General features: G+C 40.1%; 1 protein-coding gene across 7 annotated transcripts; it reads right to left on the bottom strand.

Annotated features, from left to right (window-relative positions):
• Window positions 1-11,964: 11,964 nt before the first annotated feature.
• LOC122295809 (U-box domain-containing protein 5-like) lies at window positions 11,965-18,743 on the bottom strand. 7 transcript variants are annotated; one of them, XM_043105068.1, is made up of 6 exons: window positions 18,591-18,743; window positions 18,115-18,190; window positions 15,896-16,081; window positions 15,260-15,367; window positions 13,617-14,701; window positions 11,974-13,078 (listed from the first exon to the last, which is right to left on the bottom strand). In XM_043105068.1, exons 2-6 carry the CDS (start codon window positions 18,166-18,168, stop codon window positions 12,331-12,333), a joined length of 2,181 nt encoding a protein of 726 aa, XP_042961002.1. In that variant the 5' UTR covers window positions 18,169-18,190; window positions 18,591-18,743; the 3' UTR covers window positions 11,974-12,330. The 7 variants fall into 7 exon arrangements, with proteins under 7 accessions (XP_042961001.1, XP_042961000.1, XP_042960999.1 ...); XM_043105071.1 differs by lacking the exon at window positions 18,591-18,743 and adding an exon at window positions 18,503-18,545; XM_043105070.1 differs by lacking the exon at window positions 18,591-18,743 and adding an exon at window positions 18,480-18,542.
• Between the last annotated feature and the right edge of the window lie 656 nt (window positions 18,744-19,399).

The following is a 19,399-nucleotide window of genomic DNA, read 5'->3' as shown; positions in this document are numbered from 1 at the left end:
TGTATTCTTTAAGCATTAGGGAGGAGTTGTGACGGACATCATTTTATGCTTGACATGGACTTAGTCAAGACTTGTATTAGGGCTTAGGGGATGTATGAAAATAATTCTCATCTAATCTCATCTCATCTCATACAATCTCATTTCCTTCCCAAACATCACTCAAACACAAACACTTTTAAAGGATTTTAACAATCTAAAAGCTCTTTTAAATAAAAGATTTTAAATTTAATAAATTCATAAAAAGTCCTTTAAGCACCTAAAGAAACATGAAATTCCATTATGTTTAAAAACACCAAATTGAAATTTTTATTGAAAAGCTCATGCAGATTCCTTACAAGAGAATGGGAAATGAGATTATACATCAACTTGCACGCTATGCTTGAAAGGTTGAAGATATTGAGATATGGTGGGAAGCTATTTCAATGTGTGTTGCACAGGCTGTTTGGCTTGACAAAACTTACATGTAATTTGTTATGATGTTAATAATTATTTTTGTTATTAAAAAAGAAAAGAAAAAACCTCCCATAGATAACAATACTTAAAAAAACCTCCCATAGATAACAATACTTAAAAAGAAAAAACTACTATAGCTAACTTTAAAAGTGCTTTAGATCCATGTTTACCAAATAGTAAACAACTTTTTAATTGTAAAGTTTTAAGCTCTACAACTAAAAGCACTAATATGAAAAGCTCTATTTCTTACCGCAATCCCAAACAAGTCTAATGGGTTTCCAAACACACTATATCATAACCTAAATAAACGAATGGAGATTCATTTAACTCCCAATATTGTGTGTGTCAATAGATATATGCTTACAGTATATATACAAATCTAACAGTTCAATTTTATGTTTTTTTACGATTTTTTTTTTGTAGGTTTTTTGGTTGTTTTGCAAGGAATATAGAGCTTAGATCAACGCCGGTTAGCCACCTAATGCTGCCCATGCACGTGCCTATTTGGAGGAACACAACCATCATACTTTACCACTCTTTAGTTAGAATCTCGTTTTGACTAACACATGTGGAACACGTTCTTCTAAACCCTTCCTCATCTATGCTACCTCTTGTGCATTGCTTTTTTAGGAACTCCATGCACTTTCCTTTACTTGGACCGTTGGAATGATGGCTTGATTTTATGTTGAAAATGCCATTCTAGAGACTTGGCTTGATTGTCACTCAACCTTGACATGAGCAAAATTTGGCTCGACCTTAGCTCAAGCAAATTTAAAATTTGGCTTGACCTTGGCTCAAGTGAATTTCAAATAGATTTTTCTCTCAACATCTACTCAATAGTCAGCTCAAGTGAAATTCAAATAGATTGTTAGTTCAACATCCACTCGTCAGTCCGCTCAAGAAAATGTTCAGAAAACCTAGTTCTCGCGTTGTTTTATATATAAACATATTTTTATAAAGAAGTGTGAGTTGCGGCCAAAATAGAGAGAAAAGAGAGAGAACTCCTTTTGTGAGATTTGAAAGCTCATTGGGTGTATTGGGACTTTTGGGATTGAGGAATGATTTGTGATTACTTTATTGTACTCCATCTTTGTGATAATGAATTCCTTGAGATCAACTCCCCCAGTGGATATAGGCAATTATTCAAGCCTGGTGTTCTTTGTGTGATTGTCGAATTGTTTGTTATTTGCTTCTGTTAATCTATTTCAAAGTTGTCTCTAGATATCTAGTTAATCCTATCAAACTGATATCAAAGGGCCAGACTTTGTGGAAGATCTTGAGAGATGGCTTTGGCAAAGTTTAGAGTAGAGAACTTCGATAGTCAGAATAGTTTTAGCTTGTGGCGCATCAAGATGAGGGCCATGTTAAAAAAATAAGGATTGACGAAAGTTTTGGAGGAGAAGGTGTCAGATAAACCTTCTATATCAACAAAGGAAGAGAAAGAGAAAGCGCATAGCACGATGTTGTTATCTCTTTCTGATGGAATTTTGCACGAAGTGGTAGAAGAAGAGACCACTGCAGATCTTTGAAGAAAATTGGAGAGTTTGCATTTAAAGCAACAGTTGTACACTCTCCAAATGAAGAAAGGTACTCCTATGTCTGACCGTTTAGATGAATTTAACAAAATCATTATGGATATAAGAAACATTGATATTAAACTTGACGAGGAAGATCAAGCTTTAATTTTTTTGTGTTCGTTGCCTATGTCGTTTCATAATTTTGTGAACTCGATGTTGTATGGTAAAGATACCATCTCCTTGGCAGATATAAAATCTGCTTTGAATTCTAAGGAGTTGATAAAAGATTTTGTGTATTAGGCATGGATAATCAAGCTAATAGCTTGTTTGTGAAATGTTCCACTGGTGGTAGATTTGGTAGAAAATGATCAGATTAGTGTGGGAGTAATTCTAGTGGTAGCCTTAGATTTAACAAGAAAAACGTTAAATATCACTATTGTCACAAATTTGGTCATTATAGAAATAAGTGTCCAAGATTGAAGAACAAGGACGAAGGTACAAATTCCTCTAATCTTTTTAGTATTGTTGAGAATACTAATAACTCTGATGTTGTCCTAAAAATCAACGGCTCTAATGGTGTTTTTGGTGACAAGTGGGCTCCTTGTACGTTCCATATGTGTCCCAATAGAGATTGGTTTGGTACCCACAATCAATCAACAGTGATTTAATTTTGGTTAAGAATGATATGGCTTATGAGATTGTTGGGATTGGTTCAATCAAAATTAGGACGTATAATGGAACCATTCGATCTTTGTCTAACGTTCTGCATATTCCACTTTTGAAGAAAAATCTTATATCTTTGGGCACTTTTGACTCATTTGGTTATTAGTATGCATCTGAAGGTGGAGTCTTTCCAGTCTACGAGGTCTCTTCGGTTGCAATGAAAGGAAATAAGATTGATGGTATTTATTTTCTATTTGGTGAGATAGTGATTGATGCAGCTATAAGGTTATCTTCAGATGTTTCAAATTTAGGTATTACTCATTTATGGCACATGCGATTGGGCCATATGGGTAAACAAGCATGGTCATTTGTGAGTAGACAACTTTTGCTTTTGTGTAGTCAGAAGATTGGGAAGCTTGATTTATTTTTGTATTTTTATTTTTGTAGCATTGTATCATTGTGAAACATTGCAGAATCAAGTTAACTGCAGTTTGTTTATTCTAATCTTTGGGGTACATCTTGTGTAAGGGGTGCTCTATTCTTACTCATGTTGTTTGGTGACCGTTTTGAGAAAAGGCTGGACTTGTTTTACTAAAGCAGTGAGTGTCGTGTTTGATGAGTTCAAACACTTGGAAAGGCTTTGAGAATCTGACAGGCAAGAAAGCAGAGAGATTTCATATACCGTATGTTAACATCTTGTTTCGTACGCCCTTGGACTCGGTTGCTTAACGACACGAGTCTTCACTCTTGGCGAATCCTAACACAGGAGAGGGGTGGCCCGGGGAACCTCTGATACCAAAGTTAGTATAGAGAAGAGATAAAAAAAAATGCTTTAAAAGAGAAGACAACAGTCGTGTATAATTGACAATAGACTTGAATTCTTTTCCTTTCTAACCTTGCAATTCTGGTCAACCTTTATCCTTGGTCTTTTGGGTTAGGAGTGCCATGCCTTGTGTTCTAGGGCAGAGGGAGGCCTCTCCTTGGAGTCACCACCGCCATACTAAATTTAATGCAATGTAGTTTTCTTGGTATCAGTCATTTAATGCGGCGTGGGTCTCTAGCAGAATTACCTGATGCTGTCTCTTCCCTTTTCCCCAATCATGGTTTCCCATGCCCTTCTGCAACATCCCATCTCAATGTTGATGATTAACCTTGACCCCCACGGATCTAGGACCTACCCTGGGCTACTAGAGGGGGCTTTCAGGGCTCGAGCTGGCATTTTCAATGCTCATGGGGCCTGGCAAAGTAAGGGCCTGGGGCCGTATTATGGGCTTTAGGTCCTAATGAAAATACCCGCTAATAGTTACCCCTCTAATTCTCATCGGGTTGACCTGATGGGAATTTCCATAGCTTCTTGCTTATCATAGTCTTCATCGAATGGCGGCATAGGCCAGTCAATGGCCGTTACACGTGTCCGATGCCAATTCCTCATATACTACTACTGGGGTGCTGACATGATTCCTGTCGCTTCACTTATCTTGCAAGTTAGGCTGTCAGAAACTACCCTTTTACTCAACTATGAGACAGTGCCTTTAAATTCACTCCTCTTATGTCCGCATTGCTACCTCTCTTCTGCCTTTTGTATTTTCGTTGTGCCCACTACCACCCTTTTTCTACAATTTCAACCCTTCCTTACTTGACTTAGATTTCTTAGCCCCGATGGCTTCCCAAAATCCACCAACCTGACTGAATTTGTGCACCGCATTGAGGCTGACTCATCAGAGCCCAGGTTCTTGGGTTGCCACTGGCACTCGGGGGCCACTCCGGCCTTTTTTCAATCCCAGGTGCTGACCTACCACATTTCAGATTCAGTTACTTTGGAAGTTCCTAGGCCACATGATGGGGTTGTGAATGCAGATGGCTCGATGAAGTGGGTCGCCATTTTTTCCAACATGTTTTCTTGTGGGCTAAGACTACCCTTTCCCTATCCTGTCCATGAAGTTCTGTACCCGTTGGATCATGTCATTCCCTCTACTAGGGGTGTGGTGGCTAATCCTTTGTCGCACTCTTCAAGGAAACGGGTTACTGAATCCTCTCCCAAAGACAAAGATTAGAGGATCTGTTCAGAGCCAAGGGGGAGGTCCAAACGTCACTAAAGGCCTAGCTCCCAGGAAGATTAGTGGAGGCAATCTCGTCTCAGCAGAGATGGTTGGCCTTCCTTCTTCTGCAATGCCCTCTAGGAAACATTGGGCTAGGGAGTTTTCGGGCTCAAGTGCCACTTCAAATTCTCTTCCTTTTACTGTACCTGTCAAGGATCCCGTTTACCCGTTTATCTCAACAATGTATCTGGCACTTCGTGAAGGGAAAAAGTGGTCAATATGTACTTCTGAAGTGCTCTTCTGAATAGGGCACCTCTGCAAACTTGGATGGTGGAACCCTCTCCAGATCTAAATGTTGAGATGTCTCCCTCTTCATCGTCCACTGCTCAGTCCTTGATCAAAGCCTTTAATCTTGAAGAGGCTTTGGATCCCCTCTGGGTAGTCCTTGATCGTCCATCTTGGATGCATTCATGCAGCAGGTGAGAGCCCAGCTGCTGCCCCTCAGGCTGAGCTAATGGCTAGTAGAGTTACTAGTGGGTCTGGAAAAGGGAGACTGGCAGACGCATGAGACTCTTCCACCCTGCCTAGCCTTGGAATGAATGTGCCAGATGTGCCTTTAGTTCGCACGCCGTCGAGCCCTGGCAAATCGGTGACTGGGGCCATAGGTCCTTGTAGGGGTGATGGTCGCCAGGGCATGGACGAAAGTGGCCCTTCTGTGGTGGCTCCTCCTATTTTGTCAATGAGCAAGGGTGCTTTGACCGGGCCTGGCAAAGGGGTGTAGTCGACTCCCTAAGAAGGGAAATTCCTTCTCCAGAGACTGCAAACATAGCAGTTCATGCCGATCCTTTGAACGAGTCCCTAAGGAAGGATCCCACCATAAGCCGCAAAGTGGAGCAGCTTCAAAAACATCTCTCCGATGTACTTCTTACATTCTGCATTCCCTTTCAACTTTCTTGGTCTTGAGTCTGCTGTCTAACCTCGGAGTCCATGTAGGGAATCAGAGCGCTAGCCCAACGTGGAGTAGGGGAGGGAAGAGCAGGGATGATTGGAGGCAGAGCAGGCTGTGGCCCAATATTGGGCTTTGAAGGCGTAGGAGTCTCTGAGTAAGCTCCAGGAATCGCACGACCTTCTCCAAATGGAGAATGAGGAGTTAAGGGGTCTGCAAGTGCCCCACTTATGTCGGATCAAGATGTTGGAAGGGAAGCATTCCGACCTGCTGGCCATTGCGGAGGATCGTAGGGTTTGTGATGAGAGGCATTAATCGACCTGGCTGCCGCCAGTGAGAGGATTGCAGGTCAAGACGTGGTTATCCGAGATCTGTGCAACGACCTATCGCAGGAGCAAGAGGTGGCTACGTGATCAAGAAAGCATCTGAGGAAGGCTCTTTCTGTCCGTGAAGATGCGTGGTCTCACGGGTACCTAGAGGTGGCTATGCGATCAAGTAAAGCATCTGCAGGCTTTGGACTTCAAGATCCTTAAGCTTGACGTCGATGCCCTTAATCATGCTAGAGAGTTGGGGTGAGAGACAATTCCGGATGCATTCCTACCAGAAGATGAAGACCCCGGCGACTTCTCCCCTGCGAGCACTTCTGTAGCTAGCACAAGAGGAGGGGACTTTGAAGATCCCCCAGTTAGCACCAAACATGAGTGGAACCCTGCCAAGACAGGCTCTTCTGATCTGCGAGAGGGACTGAAGTTTCCCAGTCTTGACCCTCCCCTACGATCGTAGTCCTTCTTTTCCTTGTTGTTTACTTTCTTAGGGCTGTGTTGGTAGTAAATGCCACGTGTTCCTTGGTAAATTGTAGATAGATTAATCAATAAAGACATGTATCTTTCTCTTATGCCCTGAATTCCTTCTCACACTCTGACTTATCCTCTCGCACTGTTTGGCTGCTGTTTACTGTTAGCATTTTCCTTTTCGATGTGATGCTTTGAATTCTACTCTTCTGTCGTTATTGCTATACCTGCCCTTTAGCCTTCCCGAGGGAGTGATTTAATGGCTGGCATTTTGTTCTGTGGATCCGGAAAGATTTTGAATAGTCAGTCATTCATTGCTCATCCTTTGGTTGCCCTACCTTTATGTTGTGGGTGCCATTTCCCCATGCATGCCATGAAATTTGTTTGGAGGTTTCCACGAGATTCGCTATGATTTGATGGAGCCCTACAACATGCATGTACTCTAAACCTCGGGATGTGAACCATCATTCCCAGCCTATATATAGGCCTTCCCACCTTCGTTGCCTTCCACCAAGTCTTCCCTCCTACTTCCTCAAGCGTTGTGAAATCTTGCTTTCTTTCCTTCCCCATTAGACTCATACTGGTTACTCTTCACTTCGATGGGTACCCTAGCTCAGGGTTGGCCTTGTGATGCTGACTCTTGCAATGAGTTCTCATAGAGATATGTGCATGGTGGCCTTCTTGAGGCTCCCACAGATGCCCTTCCAAAAGTTATGTTGTTCTTCATTACGGGAGATGTTTCAAAAAGATGGCATGTCCCCTAGCTTTGTGGGACAACTATTTAGTGAATTTCTCTACCTCAGAACTCCTCATATAGTTCACGGTTCTTCCTTACATGCCAAGTTGCCCTAGCATCCAGGAAGAGCGGGGCTTCCTTCCTTGGTCGGGCTATCGAAGGAGATTTCAGACGTCTTGGACTTGCTCAAGCCTGGACACTTCCTCTTCGGCCCATAGAGGAGTAGGAGTAGGAGAGGGATCCCATGGGAGGGATAGCGGAGGATCTCTCCTTCAACTCGAGCGTTGTGAAAGTCCATAGAGCTCGAGTTGACCATGCCCCCCTTTTGAGCCAATTTCTATTTGGCTTCCAAACCTCACCTCTACATTTCTAGTGAGTTGATGATTATCCTATCAGTACCCCGCCAGGCATAACTGACCATCTATGCTTGCTGACCCCTGAGGCTATTTGTAGTGTAACCTGCTTGCAATCTTGCACATAAGGTCCCCATCTTGCTTGAATTACATCGTGCAGTTGAGGCCATGATGGAAATTCCCTCGATGAACTATCCTACTGACTTGGCATTTTTTTGGTAGATGGTCAAGCAGTGTGTAAGCCAAACCCAACCAAGTTTGCTGCAAAAGTCAATGCACATGTGTATATATGTAATTCAACTTGACCATTACCAACTTGTCTTTCCAATTTAGCGTGGTGGGACTTTAGGGCCTCTGCAGGCTTAAGCTGACCTCTGGACTTCTCGCATTCCTCTGAGGGAGGGGCATGTTCACTCCCTCAAGGAGATTTCCTGTGCCGAGGAGCCTTCTTTCGTTCCCTTACAGGAGCTTTGCCGTGCTAGGTGATTTCCTCGAGAGAGGACCATCATTCCCTCAAGAGAGCCTTCGTTCATTCCCTAACGGGAGCTTTCCTTTGCCCAAGAGCATTCCCCCTAGGAGAGGATCGTCATCTTCTCTGGGAGCTTTCCTTAATAAGAGTTTTTCCACGCTAGGGAGCTTTCCTACATGAGGAGTATTTCGTCGGGGAAGGTTTGTTCCTTCCCTCAAGGGAGCCTTGGTTCATTCCCTCAGGGGAGCATTCCCTCTGGGGAGCTTTGCCCCACGAGGGCTTGGCCCCGGGAGAAGTTTGTCATTCCCTTAGGGGAGCTTTCCTTAGCAAGAGCTTTCCTGCGCAAGGTGGCTCCTTGGGGGAGGTCTGTCATTGCCTCAAGAGAGCCCTCGTTCATTAAGAATCATAGTCATTTGAGTTTGGGACTGGTTTTGCAAGTTTCCTGAAAGAAATCTAGTATTTTCATTAATCTACCACAAGTTCATATTTAAAAAGCAAGCAGACAAAACATAAAAATGTGAGAAAATGGGTAAGGCCCCGGTAGTCCTTTTTTCTTGGGATGCGCCCCGCTTCCTCCCTCCTAGTCGGGATAGCTTGCGTCCTGATGGGAGCCTGTCACGACTTCAAGATTAGAATATGCCTGCGTAGCATGTCGCTTCCCCCCTAGTGGGCTTCAGTTCTTGCATATAGCATTCTTGTGCCAAGGCCTACTCTCCAGGGATCTCACCGATTCCCTGGACTGTAGGGAACTTGATTTTTAGGTGGTAGGTGGAGGTGATGGCCCATAGTTGGTTAAGTATCGGGTGGCTGATGATGGCGGTGTAGGAGGAAAGAGCCTTCACAACCAAAAAGTCAACCATAATTGAAGTGACGCAGGGTGGGTTGTCCACCAAATCTGATAGGGCGATGGTCCCTACTGACTGGGCCGTTTCTCCCCAAAAGCCTTTTAGCTGCATTGGGGCTGGTTGGAGCCTAGTCGTGTCTATCCCCATGAGAATGAACACGTCCCAGAACAATATGTCTGCCGAACTGCCATTGTCAATGATGATTCTTCTAGTTGTGAAGTTGGTGATCTGCATGGTGACACCAATGCATCATCGTGCGGATAGAATACCTTCCTCATCATCTTCCCTAAAGGGGATTACAGGAGCGAGCTTGGTTCGGGGATGCTTCGCTGGTTAGTAGGAGGTTGAGTAAACTTCTCGGTATCAAGCCTTTCTGGCGTGAGCTTTTCTTTCGAATGAAGTTGCCCCTCCACTAACGAAACCTCCCGTGATGGTGTGAATTTCCCCTGCAGGGGGAACCATCAGGTACACATATTGAGAGGGTGGCAGCAATTTGCACTATGTGTCTTTTCTTCTCGGGCTCTCCCGCCTCCTCTGTTGGTGCTCCCAGGCTGGACTCTTCTCCTTGGAGTGTCCCCTCCACGGCTGGAAGGGTGGATACCGTGATGAATGGTAGCCTGTTGGAGTTGATCGGCACTCCTCGATGTTGTGGGAAGTGGTTCAATGGTGGGTGCAGTAGCGACGTTCCCCCAAGGTGTGCTGCTTCTTCTCCTTAGCGACAGTGAACTTCGAATGGTCAACCCTGTGCTGCATGCCTCCCACAGTGGGCTCCTCCTTTCTTGATTCCCGCTACTTGCATTCTATCTTCTCTCGGGTGGGGCCTTTGCTCAGGGCCATTTCCCTTCTGTGTGCCCCCTCCACCTCCTTTTGCCAAGGCTCAATCAGGGCATGCAGGGTATCCTCTACATTGATGAAGTTGTCAACTTGATCCATAAACTCTTGGAGAGTGGCAAGGGTCTTCTTTGCCATCTCTGCCATCAACATCGATCGGGGTTGGACCCCTTCGAGCAATGCCGCCAGCGTGATCCTCTCATCTTGGTCTTCCGCGGTCATCCGATCCTTGTTAAACCTGGCCAGATAAGTCTGCAGACTCTCATCTTTCCTCTGCTTGATGGTGATGAGGTAATCGACCGAGCATCTTTGTCTACGACTAACCATGAAATGAGTGAGGAACAAAGAGAGAACTACTTTTGTGAGATATGAGAGCTCATTAGGTGTATTAGGGCTTTTGGGATTAAGAAGTCATTTGTAATTGCTCTCTTGTACTCCATCTTTGTGATAGTAAAATCCTTGAGATCGACTCTGCCAATGGATGTAGGCTGTTTTTTCAAACTGGACCACTAAGATTTTGATGTTCTTTGTGTGATTGTCGAGTTTCTTTTATATTTACTTCTACTAATCTAGCAGCGCACAAGATTGCAGCTAATCCTAGCAGCGCACAAGATTGCAACCCGTCAATGGAATGAGTTAAAAATCACACGAGCTGTGATCATAAACTCTGGGTTTGGTGTCATTTCCCGCTGGCTGTTGTTTTTATTTTTTGCTCTATATTAACTTATTTGTGGTATTTGTTGGTGTCCCATCCCCATCGTTTGTATTTCCTTTTAGTTTAATAAAACTATTATTTTAATTTCATATCAAACAACTAGCCAAAGGTTATCCAACAAGAAGGATGGAAGTTTATAATTAAGAGTAAACAGGCCAATTGGTTTCCCATAAAATTTTGAAAATAAACCTTGGAATGTTTTATCATGTGAAGTATTTTATAGGATCTTGCTACAACCACAAACAAAAGCCATTGATGGTGGCCACCGAATAGGCTATTCCTCTTTGTTTGCATGCATTTTTTATATATTTAAATATTTGTTTAAAAAAATTCACAACATCATTTAAAAACACTTTCTTAATCACTAAGTAAAAAAAATAAAAAATACAGAATTGATGGCCACCATCGTGGCTTTTGTCTGTGGGATAAGCATTATCCTATTTTATATGCATATATCTCCCATGATATGGAATTGTTCTTCCCCTCTCCACATAGGGGTTGTTTGGGAATATGGATGGTTTCTTTTCATTTCATCTCATTTGCTTTTTAAACATTATTCAAACACAAATATTTTTTAATTATAAATCTTGACTTTTTCATCTAATCATTACAACTTTTTCAGACTTCTAAACAAAATACAAAAAATAATTTAACTTTTTCAAATCTTAAAACAAAGATTATATTCTAACAATATTTTAATTTTATAATATTTTTATTCAATTTTTAATCTATCATTTCTCAGAATCCAATAAAATGTCTAGTTAACTTCAAACATTTCACTAATATTAACAAATTTTTCATATCACGCCATTTTGCAAGCATACCTTTAGTGTGGATAAAATTATAAGTTATATTCTTTATCTGAGTTAAAAATAAACTTTAAATTTAAATTAAAAAAAAAAAAGAACAAAAAACTGAAAGTTTGATTAAGGGTCCTTTGAGGCCTTCCCTGATAAAATATTATTTTTAAATTTATGTCCAACATGCCGAGAAGCATATAATTCCATCAACCCTCCTTTACAAAATCACATATTTCTCATACGTTAGCATGTGAATATGACCTGATTTCTTGTCCACTCATCTTTTTGTAATATTCACTATCCTTTTATCACAACCTTTTCCAAGACGGTCTTGATCTAAAATTTATTCCCTTTGAATCATGTGATTCATGCAGCTTAAATTCCAATATGGATTTTTACTGGTAAGGCATGAGGAAGGATATCAAGAAATTGGTGAGAGAGTGTCAGATTTGTTAGATGAACAAGCACAAGACTGTGCTGCTAGCAAGGTTTGTAATGCCCATCCTTGTGGTGAGTCCTTTAAAAAGTGATTTTAAGAAAATAGATGAGAATTATGGTTTCTTTTCAAAATGCTTTTCCTTCCATGCCAGGATACAAAAGACTCCATGTTTATAAATAAAACATGTTTATTAATTTAAAAGGTTACAGCAGAAAACATTAAAATTTTAAATTTACGTCTCTCACACAAAACATTGTGCCAAGGCTTTCGTGCTCTTCCTCTTGGGCCGTGTCTGTCCTAACGCATCATACTCATCTTGTCCCTAGGAGGGCAAACATAAAAACTAAAATGAGTTGATGACTCGTAAGCATTACTTCATACAATTAAAATATAATAACATATGTTTTTAGTCATGCATCCATCACTCTATGCATATCATAGATAGATATTCAATTCATTTTAAAACGTTGCGAGGTGGGGTTTTTCTTTTAAAAGGGCTTTCTTCTCATTTTAAAACATTGCGAGGGTCATTCTGTGTTGGCCCTGAAGATTCCTCAAAGATTCTCTGCAAGATTTGCAATGGAATCTTGTTCATACATTATTGAGTGTTTTACTTTCTGTGGGTGATTGTAGTTGCTTCCTGCGTGCGTTCTTGTGTTGGGTTGCATTAGGTTCTATCAAGGACCTTACAGTAATAGGGGCTAACTTTTCAACCCTTTCTGGGTACAAGGCGTTATAAATATAGTGATAAAATCTTTCTGAAGAACCGAAATGCCCTGAAAGGCGGTTTCTTATCTTCATACTGGCTACTGGAGGAGCTTGAGATGTCGAGCAGGGCCAGATCAGTTTCAGGAATTGAACACTCTGCAGGATCATCTTTGACATGTTCCAAGAGTTGGAGCAATTCAGAGGCAATTATTTGACCTCTGGAATTCCCATTGAGAGACAAATCAACTAAAGATTGTAAGATGGTGTCTCTCATGACCAGTTGACAGAAATCAGCATGCTCACGACATACAAAAAGAAGAACACCTGCAGCATGTTCTTGTTCCTCCTTTGTTCCTATTTCGAGTATTTGGGAAATGTTACTGATGCATGAGCTGGTTTCAGCTACTGCAATCCTAACCTCCTCTATACTGCATAGGTTCCTAATGATCTCAATGCAAAACCGTGCCAGATCTGGATCACCCAATAACCGAATCAGCTTTGGAATGCAGTCCAAATACACCATATGGTATCCAATATCACAATTGCAGGACAAATTACACAGTATCTTCATTGCAATACTATGAAAGTCCCGAGTCTTGGTATTGAGGACTTTAAGAATGGAAGGAAGAACACCAGTTGCCACTATCATAGACTTGTATTCAGGTTGGGAAGACAAAATCTCTATGATACCAAGGACTTCTCCAGTGATTTCAGTTTCAATATACGACGCCAACACGTAAATCCCATCTTTATCAAACAGTAGCATTTCACTACTGCATGAAACAGCAGAAAGTTGATCAGCATAGGAACTAGTAATTTCTCATGCACCAAAATATACTGAACAATAGAAAGAAGAACAAACAGGTTCATGCACACAGCAACCACCACCAAAGGGTGGGAGCAGAAATATTGTTAAGAGGATGAAAAATGTTTTGCCTGTATATACTAGCAATTCATTTACTATTTAGTACTTTCTACAACTGTTTGGGAAATCCATGGAATATCTTTCATATAAGTTCACAGTTACCTACCTAAAAGTTTAAGCCCCCAAAAAATGATATATATATATATATATATATTTCTAGAGTAGGTTATATTATTTTGATCTAATCATTATGGCTCTTTTGGTTGATGTGAAACCATACTTTTGTAGCATGCCTTATAATCTTCAATCCTATGCCACTCTGTTTCAATTTTTCTCATTTCAAGAAAAACTGGAAAGCCTCATGCCTTGAAACCATACAGGCTCATAATTAAAGCTATAATCTGCAGAAAAGAAGGAAAAAACTATGCATGCAAAAGAATTATCACCTGTTATTTCTCAAAATCGCCGACAGCACCTCTGCTCCATCTCTCTGTTCTTTTACATCAGTTAATCCATGTGCATCCTTCAAAAAATTAATCAAAGGTTCAACACAACTGTTGGAAATTGAAGTATGACATGCGCGTTTATTTTCTTGAAGCGTTTTGTTCACATCTCTAACTGTCTTGCATTGTGATCCCCATGAAAGTGTAGCAAGTTTGGAAAGAGAAGCCAACATGTTTCCGTAAGTCTCTGTAGAGTGGTTAAGTTTTTCAGAAACTGCATTCTTTTGTCCATGCCTACAACTTAATCTGCTTTCACTAAAGTCATCTAAAATTTCTAAAATATCATCAGTCCCTGAAGAGCGTATGGACACAACACTAAGATGAAGGTTCAAGTTATTCACAGAACTAGGAAAGCTGGCAATGGAACTGGAAACAGAAGAATCCCGGGAGAAAAGAGAGCAAATGTTTGGTTCTAAATATGGGTCAGGAATAGTAATCCCCTGCTGGGAAGACCAAGCATCAATGAGTTCTTTCAGAATAGAGTTTGGAGCCACGAACAAGTTGTCAAGCTTCATATGAGTTATAGGGCATGTCTGGTTACCCTCATTAAACCACTGCTCTATCCAAAATCGTTCAAACGTCATCCCAGAAGCAATAATCATTGGATCATGCATCACCTGCATAGAGATGGGACATTTGAACTCCTTGGGAGGTTCAGGTGTACCAAAGTCATTGGCTCGAGTTTCATCATGCTGCATATGATTGTCATCATCCTGGTTTCGTCCAATTATTTCTCCATATTTCCTCAAAAGATAGAACAACCACTTCAAGATTTTTTTCTTAGGGTCTGTATCAGTGGCTTTATCAAGCAAACGCTTAATAGATCTTTTCTCTATCAAAACTGCAGACGGGAATGTAATTTTTAGTGTCGAAGCTGCAAGTTGAACAGCCTCGAGTTCTAAATCATTTACAGAATTGGACACAGGAATTGCTTGTCGAAGTAGTCCTAATATAACCTTCCCAGCCTCTTCTTCAGCAGGTGCAACGGGAAACTTTGTGCTCCTAAGATCACGGGCAATTCCAGATATCTACAGAGAATGTTCAATTTGAATATTTAGTCGAGGGATTAAAAGGTGCACTGACCAGACATATAATGTAGTGACTTGGAGTACTTAAGACAGAATATACAATATAAGGTCGTCAAAAAGTACAGCTAACAATTTTTCAAATTAGAATTGCCTAACTTAAAGCAAGATAGAAAAAATAAAAAATAAAAGGAATGAAGAAGAAGACAAAAGGAAACTGAGACTCTTCAGTAGAGTCCATTTTGGAAGTCTGTGAAACAAGTAAGGATCCTTTAAAACAACAGTCACAGTTAATTATGTTCTGTTTCATACTACATGAGCATGTGGAGCCAGCATTATGAGGTAGAACCATCAGAGGTGTGTTAACTCTTTTAATTCTCTACACCATTCAACACCGTTTAGCAGGAAAAGTTGATTGGGAAGGGGACTACTACTGAGGCATCGAAGGGTATACAACCTACAAAGCCATGCATGGAAATCTAGAACAAAATGAATTTGAACATCTCGGATTATTCGCCATTTCCTAAATATTTATAATAAGGGGCTTGAAGTATTGCAAACCTTTCCAGCCAACAGCAATGGGACCATATTTTGAATTTGACTCAAAGATACTACCCAAGGTTTTCGTATTCTCTCACATCTGGAAACTATCCTCTCTGTTGTAATTGCCTGAAAATATTAACAATTTAATAGTGAAGAAAGATGCAAATAAAAGCCTTGAGAACATACATACAAATATTAATAGGACTGAACGCAATGCATGCCTTTAAAATGTAGTTAACTCATCTATAATAGTTTGTGGCATTAGTAATCACATGTTCATTGAGCAATAAACAAGAGTTAAAATAATTTCTATATGGTTTAAAGCTCTAAGAATGTTACCATACATTCAGGTTGGTTTTAACAGATTTTATAAAATAAGGAACACTATCCTGAGGCGATTATCAGTAACCAAAAAATGCAATCTTCATTCTTATTAGAAGAGGATGAGACATCTACTTCTCGTACACATTAGAAATTCAGGTTTGCGCAATGACAGATGAAAAATTGTATGAATGCAGATATTTTTGTTTCAAAGACCCCATTTGTGTCCAAACTAAGTCAGAAAGATATGTTTTTGTATAGGTAATAGGAAATTTTATTGATAACCAGAAGGCAAAGCCCAACTACTCAGAATGTATACAAGAGAATATGTACCAGGTAGAGTTTACTAGACTCTGAGCAGTGCTGTATAAGTAAGTTTGCTTTATCCATTGCAATTTTTAATGTGCACAGTGCCTGTATTCCCGATGTGCATCGTGGCGGGGCAGACTCGATGGCTGGTAATATTTCTGAGATTCTGTCAATGAATTTCTTGAGTTCTAAACACATTAAACGATGAACCTGCATCCAATTGTAATTTAGTCAGAAAGTTGTAGCAGACCAGGGAAATTTGGAATAAGCAAAGTTAAAAAAATACATTAACAGAACGATAAAGCCTTATCCCTCTGGGGATCACCGTATGGTTTGGAATATAGTTAGCCAACACTTCTGTACATTCTAGAATGGTTGTCAACCTAGAATCAATTATCTATGTCCTGATAGGGAATAACATCAAGACCAGTGAACTCTAACCCAGAGCTATCCATGAGGTTTGGAAAATGTCATTAAAGAAAACTGCAACATTTGTGTATGAGCTTTTTTTTTTCTATTTTAAGAAGAGACGAGGGTCACCTGTCCATGAGTGACCCACTCCTAATATTATTAATAAGCCCTCGCTTATGGCGGAGGATTACTTTGGAAACAAAACACGAAGTCCTTAAGGCAAAAACCCCAAAAACAATATCTAAAAATCTTTACAAATAAATCCATTCCCATCAATACCGTATCTAAGGAATTCCCAAAGAATCAAGCCACACAATCCCCCGAAGCCTACCTCGCACCAAGCCCTCACCAACGAAATCAAAATCCCTATCCATCGCGCTTTCTTTAGCTAAAAAATCATCCGCCATATTGGCCTCTTTAAAAATATGTTGAAATCAAATGTTGAGCATCCGAACAAGAGATTGTATCTCATCCCAAAAATTCCAAATAAACCAATATTTACAAACCCCGAAAGCTAGCCAACCCATCATCACACTAGAGTCAGATTCCACCAAGAAATCTCTCGTTCGAAGTGAATGACACAGCCGAAGCCCATCAAGAAGAGCCCGACATTCCGCAATGTTATTCATCACATGCCCATAAAAATGAGCAAACCCCGCTACCACCTTTCCCCCATCATCCCGAATGATGCCCCCACCGCCGGACCTTCCTAGATTTCCACAAGATCCCCCATCCACATTAAGCTTCATGCCATCCATCGGCGGATTCCATTTAATAATTTTTAGAACACGTTCACAAACCGGAATGATCGGGCAATTAAGTTCCTGTAAAATTGAATAATCATTCACTCCTTTCTTCTCAACGCTTCTCAATCCCTAAGAAATATCCCTTAAATTCACCTTCACCATTCTCACAACAACCCTCCAATCAAATGCACACCCTCCATGCAAGACGCACATCGAGCTCTCTAAAGAGCCCAAGAAATAATAATGGGTAACACACCTTGAACCCAACCAACCTGTGAATTTGATACAGCACGTCTCCACCAAAACGTCATCATCCCATCCCAAGACAGCTGCTGTGGTAATCGATTAGCACAACATGAAGCAAAGCACTCCCAAACTTTTTTTGGACCCTCCCCCTCACACAGGACGTGATCTAGCTTCTCTATACAGCAGCCATACTTTGACACTAACGATATACCCAATTGAGTGATCGCCTCATCCACTGGTAGTGAGTTACGTTTAGCCCTCCAAAAACAACAAGCCATGCGTTTAAAGGTAAAGAAAAAAGAAATACTTAAAGAGGGACTTTTGTTTCTTCTACATGATAACATCAAACACTCATAACTACATGCAATGACCACTTAATCATACAAGCTAAATGCTCTTAATCACACCTTCTGTCATACAAGCTATACCACCACTATTTAGGGAGTGAAACACTTGGAGGAGTTATTTGGCGTAGGGTAGGCATAATATTATATATAAATATATATTGCGAAATTACTTATAACAGCAAGAAGCTTAAGCCAATGGATTTGGTTCAGCAATACTGTATCAACCACTCATTATTATTGTTATTATTGATAAAACTCCATAACATGAGGAACTCCAGCACTTACAATCATAACCAATCTTCTATTATTGTACAATTAAAAGACTTTAATCTCATAGTCTTGTGTTAAACCTTGAGATTTCATGAAACAACAGAGAAAAAGTTCTTTCTTTGGGTCAAGTAAATGAATGAATGCATATGAAGGCATATTAAATGAGTAATTTCTATGATTGATGATAAAACTTATTCCCAATTACCCAAAAACGATTATTCACCTTAATTGGACAATAATATCGAAGCTCGACGCCTTCAGGATCATAGTTCTCCATCCAATAATAGAGTATTTTCAATCTGCAAATTGACATGATCAATTCATTTGCTTAAATTGAGCATTTGTTTTTTGGTAGAAATGAATAAATCATACAACTTCCACTACTCACAAATATCTACAATAGAAATTCTATCAATATTACACAAATAGCAAGACTGTACTCAAGACGATGAGAAACATTAGAAAAAGGCAAAAAAATAATAACAAAAACCAATGAAAACACGAACCCAGCTGCTCTGTTTGTATACCAATTGGCTAAAATGGGTAGTCTATTACTATAACAAAACTTGCAAAAAGTTCCTGATTTACTTTGTTCAATAAAAGAGGATTACAGTTATCCTTCTGTTGTCGCAAAACTAGAGCATAGAAAGGCATGAAATTTCTAGCAAACACAACAATTAGGGTGGGTTGAAGCATTACCGCAATAACTGTCGGAAGATAGTAAAATAAGAAACAATGGAGATGATTACAATTTACTCCACATATGATATTCTGATCTATCTCATTGCTTCAACACAGCAACATGATAAGAGTGAAAAGAATGTTTCGAGTGCAGATTATTAAACGCATTCTAAAAAGACAAGTACAAAGGCAAATGCCTGGAAAATTTGAAGAATAAAACACACACGCTTTGTATTCTTCCAGATTTGACATGACATGAAAGCGAAAGTAAGATTTAAGCCATATGAACGAGGCGACGACCCACTAAGAGATTGAAGACTTGGCCTCTTGGATGGGACATTGTGCAATGGGCAGCTCTCCTGGCCCCACAACAATGGCATTCATATTTTCATATTCCGCGACATCTTTTTCATTTTTGTCTGACATTGACTCAATCCGAGTTGCCTATATGTCCATGCATATTGCATGTCATTGTTTTTTTGGAAGATTTTTCTCATCTCATGGTATCAACCTAATCAATAGTTAATACTTTTACATTTATATATATGTGGAATGGAGTTACTCTTTATCTACCATGTCCAAAATTTCGCCTTCAAATATTTGATAATTTGTCTAATGTGAAAAAAAATAGAAGAAAAAAACAATTATATGTTTAATCAGGTGATAATTGTTAGAATTAGTCTTGAAATTTAGGTTAAGACATATGTACGTTTGTATGCAAATGCTCTTTCGACTATATATATAGGTCAATTGCATATTAACATTTTTGTGCGTTCTTCATAAATGATAACTTTATATTGTAATAGAAATATAATGAAATGGTGTAT

Source organism: Carya illinoinensis, chromosome 15, assembly GCF_018687715.1.
Source record: "Carya illinoinensis cultivar Pawnee chromosome 15, C.illinoinensisPawnee_v1, whole genome shotgun sequence".
NCBI classification, from domain to species: domain Eukaryota; kingdom Viridiplantae; phylum Streptophyta; class Magnoliopsida; order Fagales; family Juglandaceae; genus Carya; species Carya illinoinensis.
Note: the sequence above shows the minus strand (reverse complement) of the source record. Positions and strands in the feature narration are given on the sequence as shown.

Coding starts and splice junctions, on each gene's coding strand:
- LOC122295809 (XM_043105065.1), bottom strand. CDS start 17,552: ATGGCTTGTTGTTTTTGGAGGGCTAAACGTAACTCACTACCAGTGGAT. Junction 16,082..17,300: donor GTGCTGTATCAAATTCACAG/GTTGGTTGGGTT, acceptor AATTGGATGCAG/GTTCATCGTTTAATGTGTTT. Junction 14,702..15,259: donor CATTGCTGTTGGCTGGAAAG/GTTTGCAATACT, acceptor CATTCTCTGTAG/ATATCTGGAATTGCCCGTGA.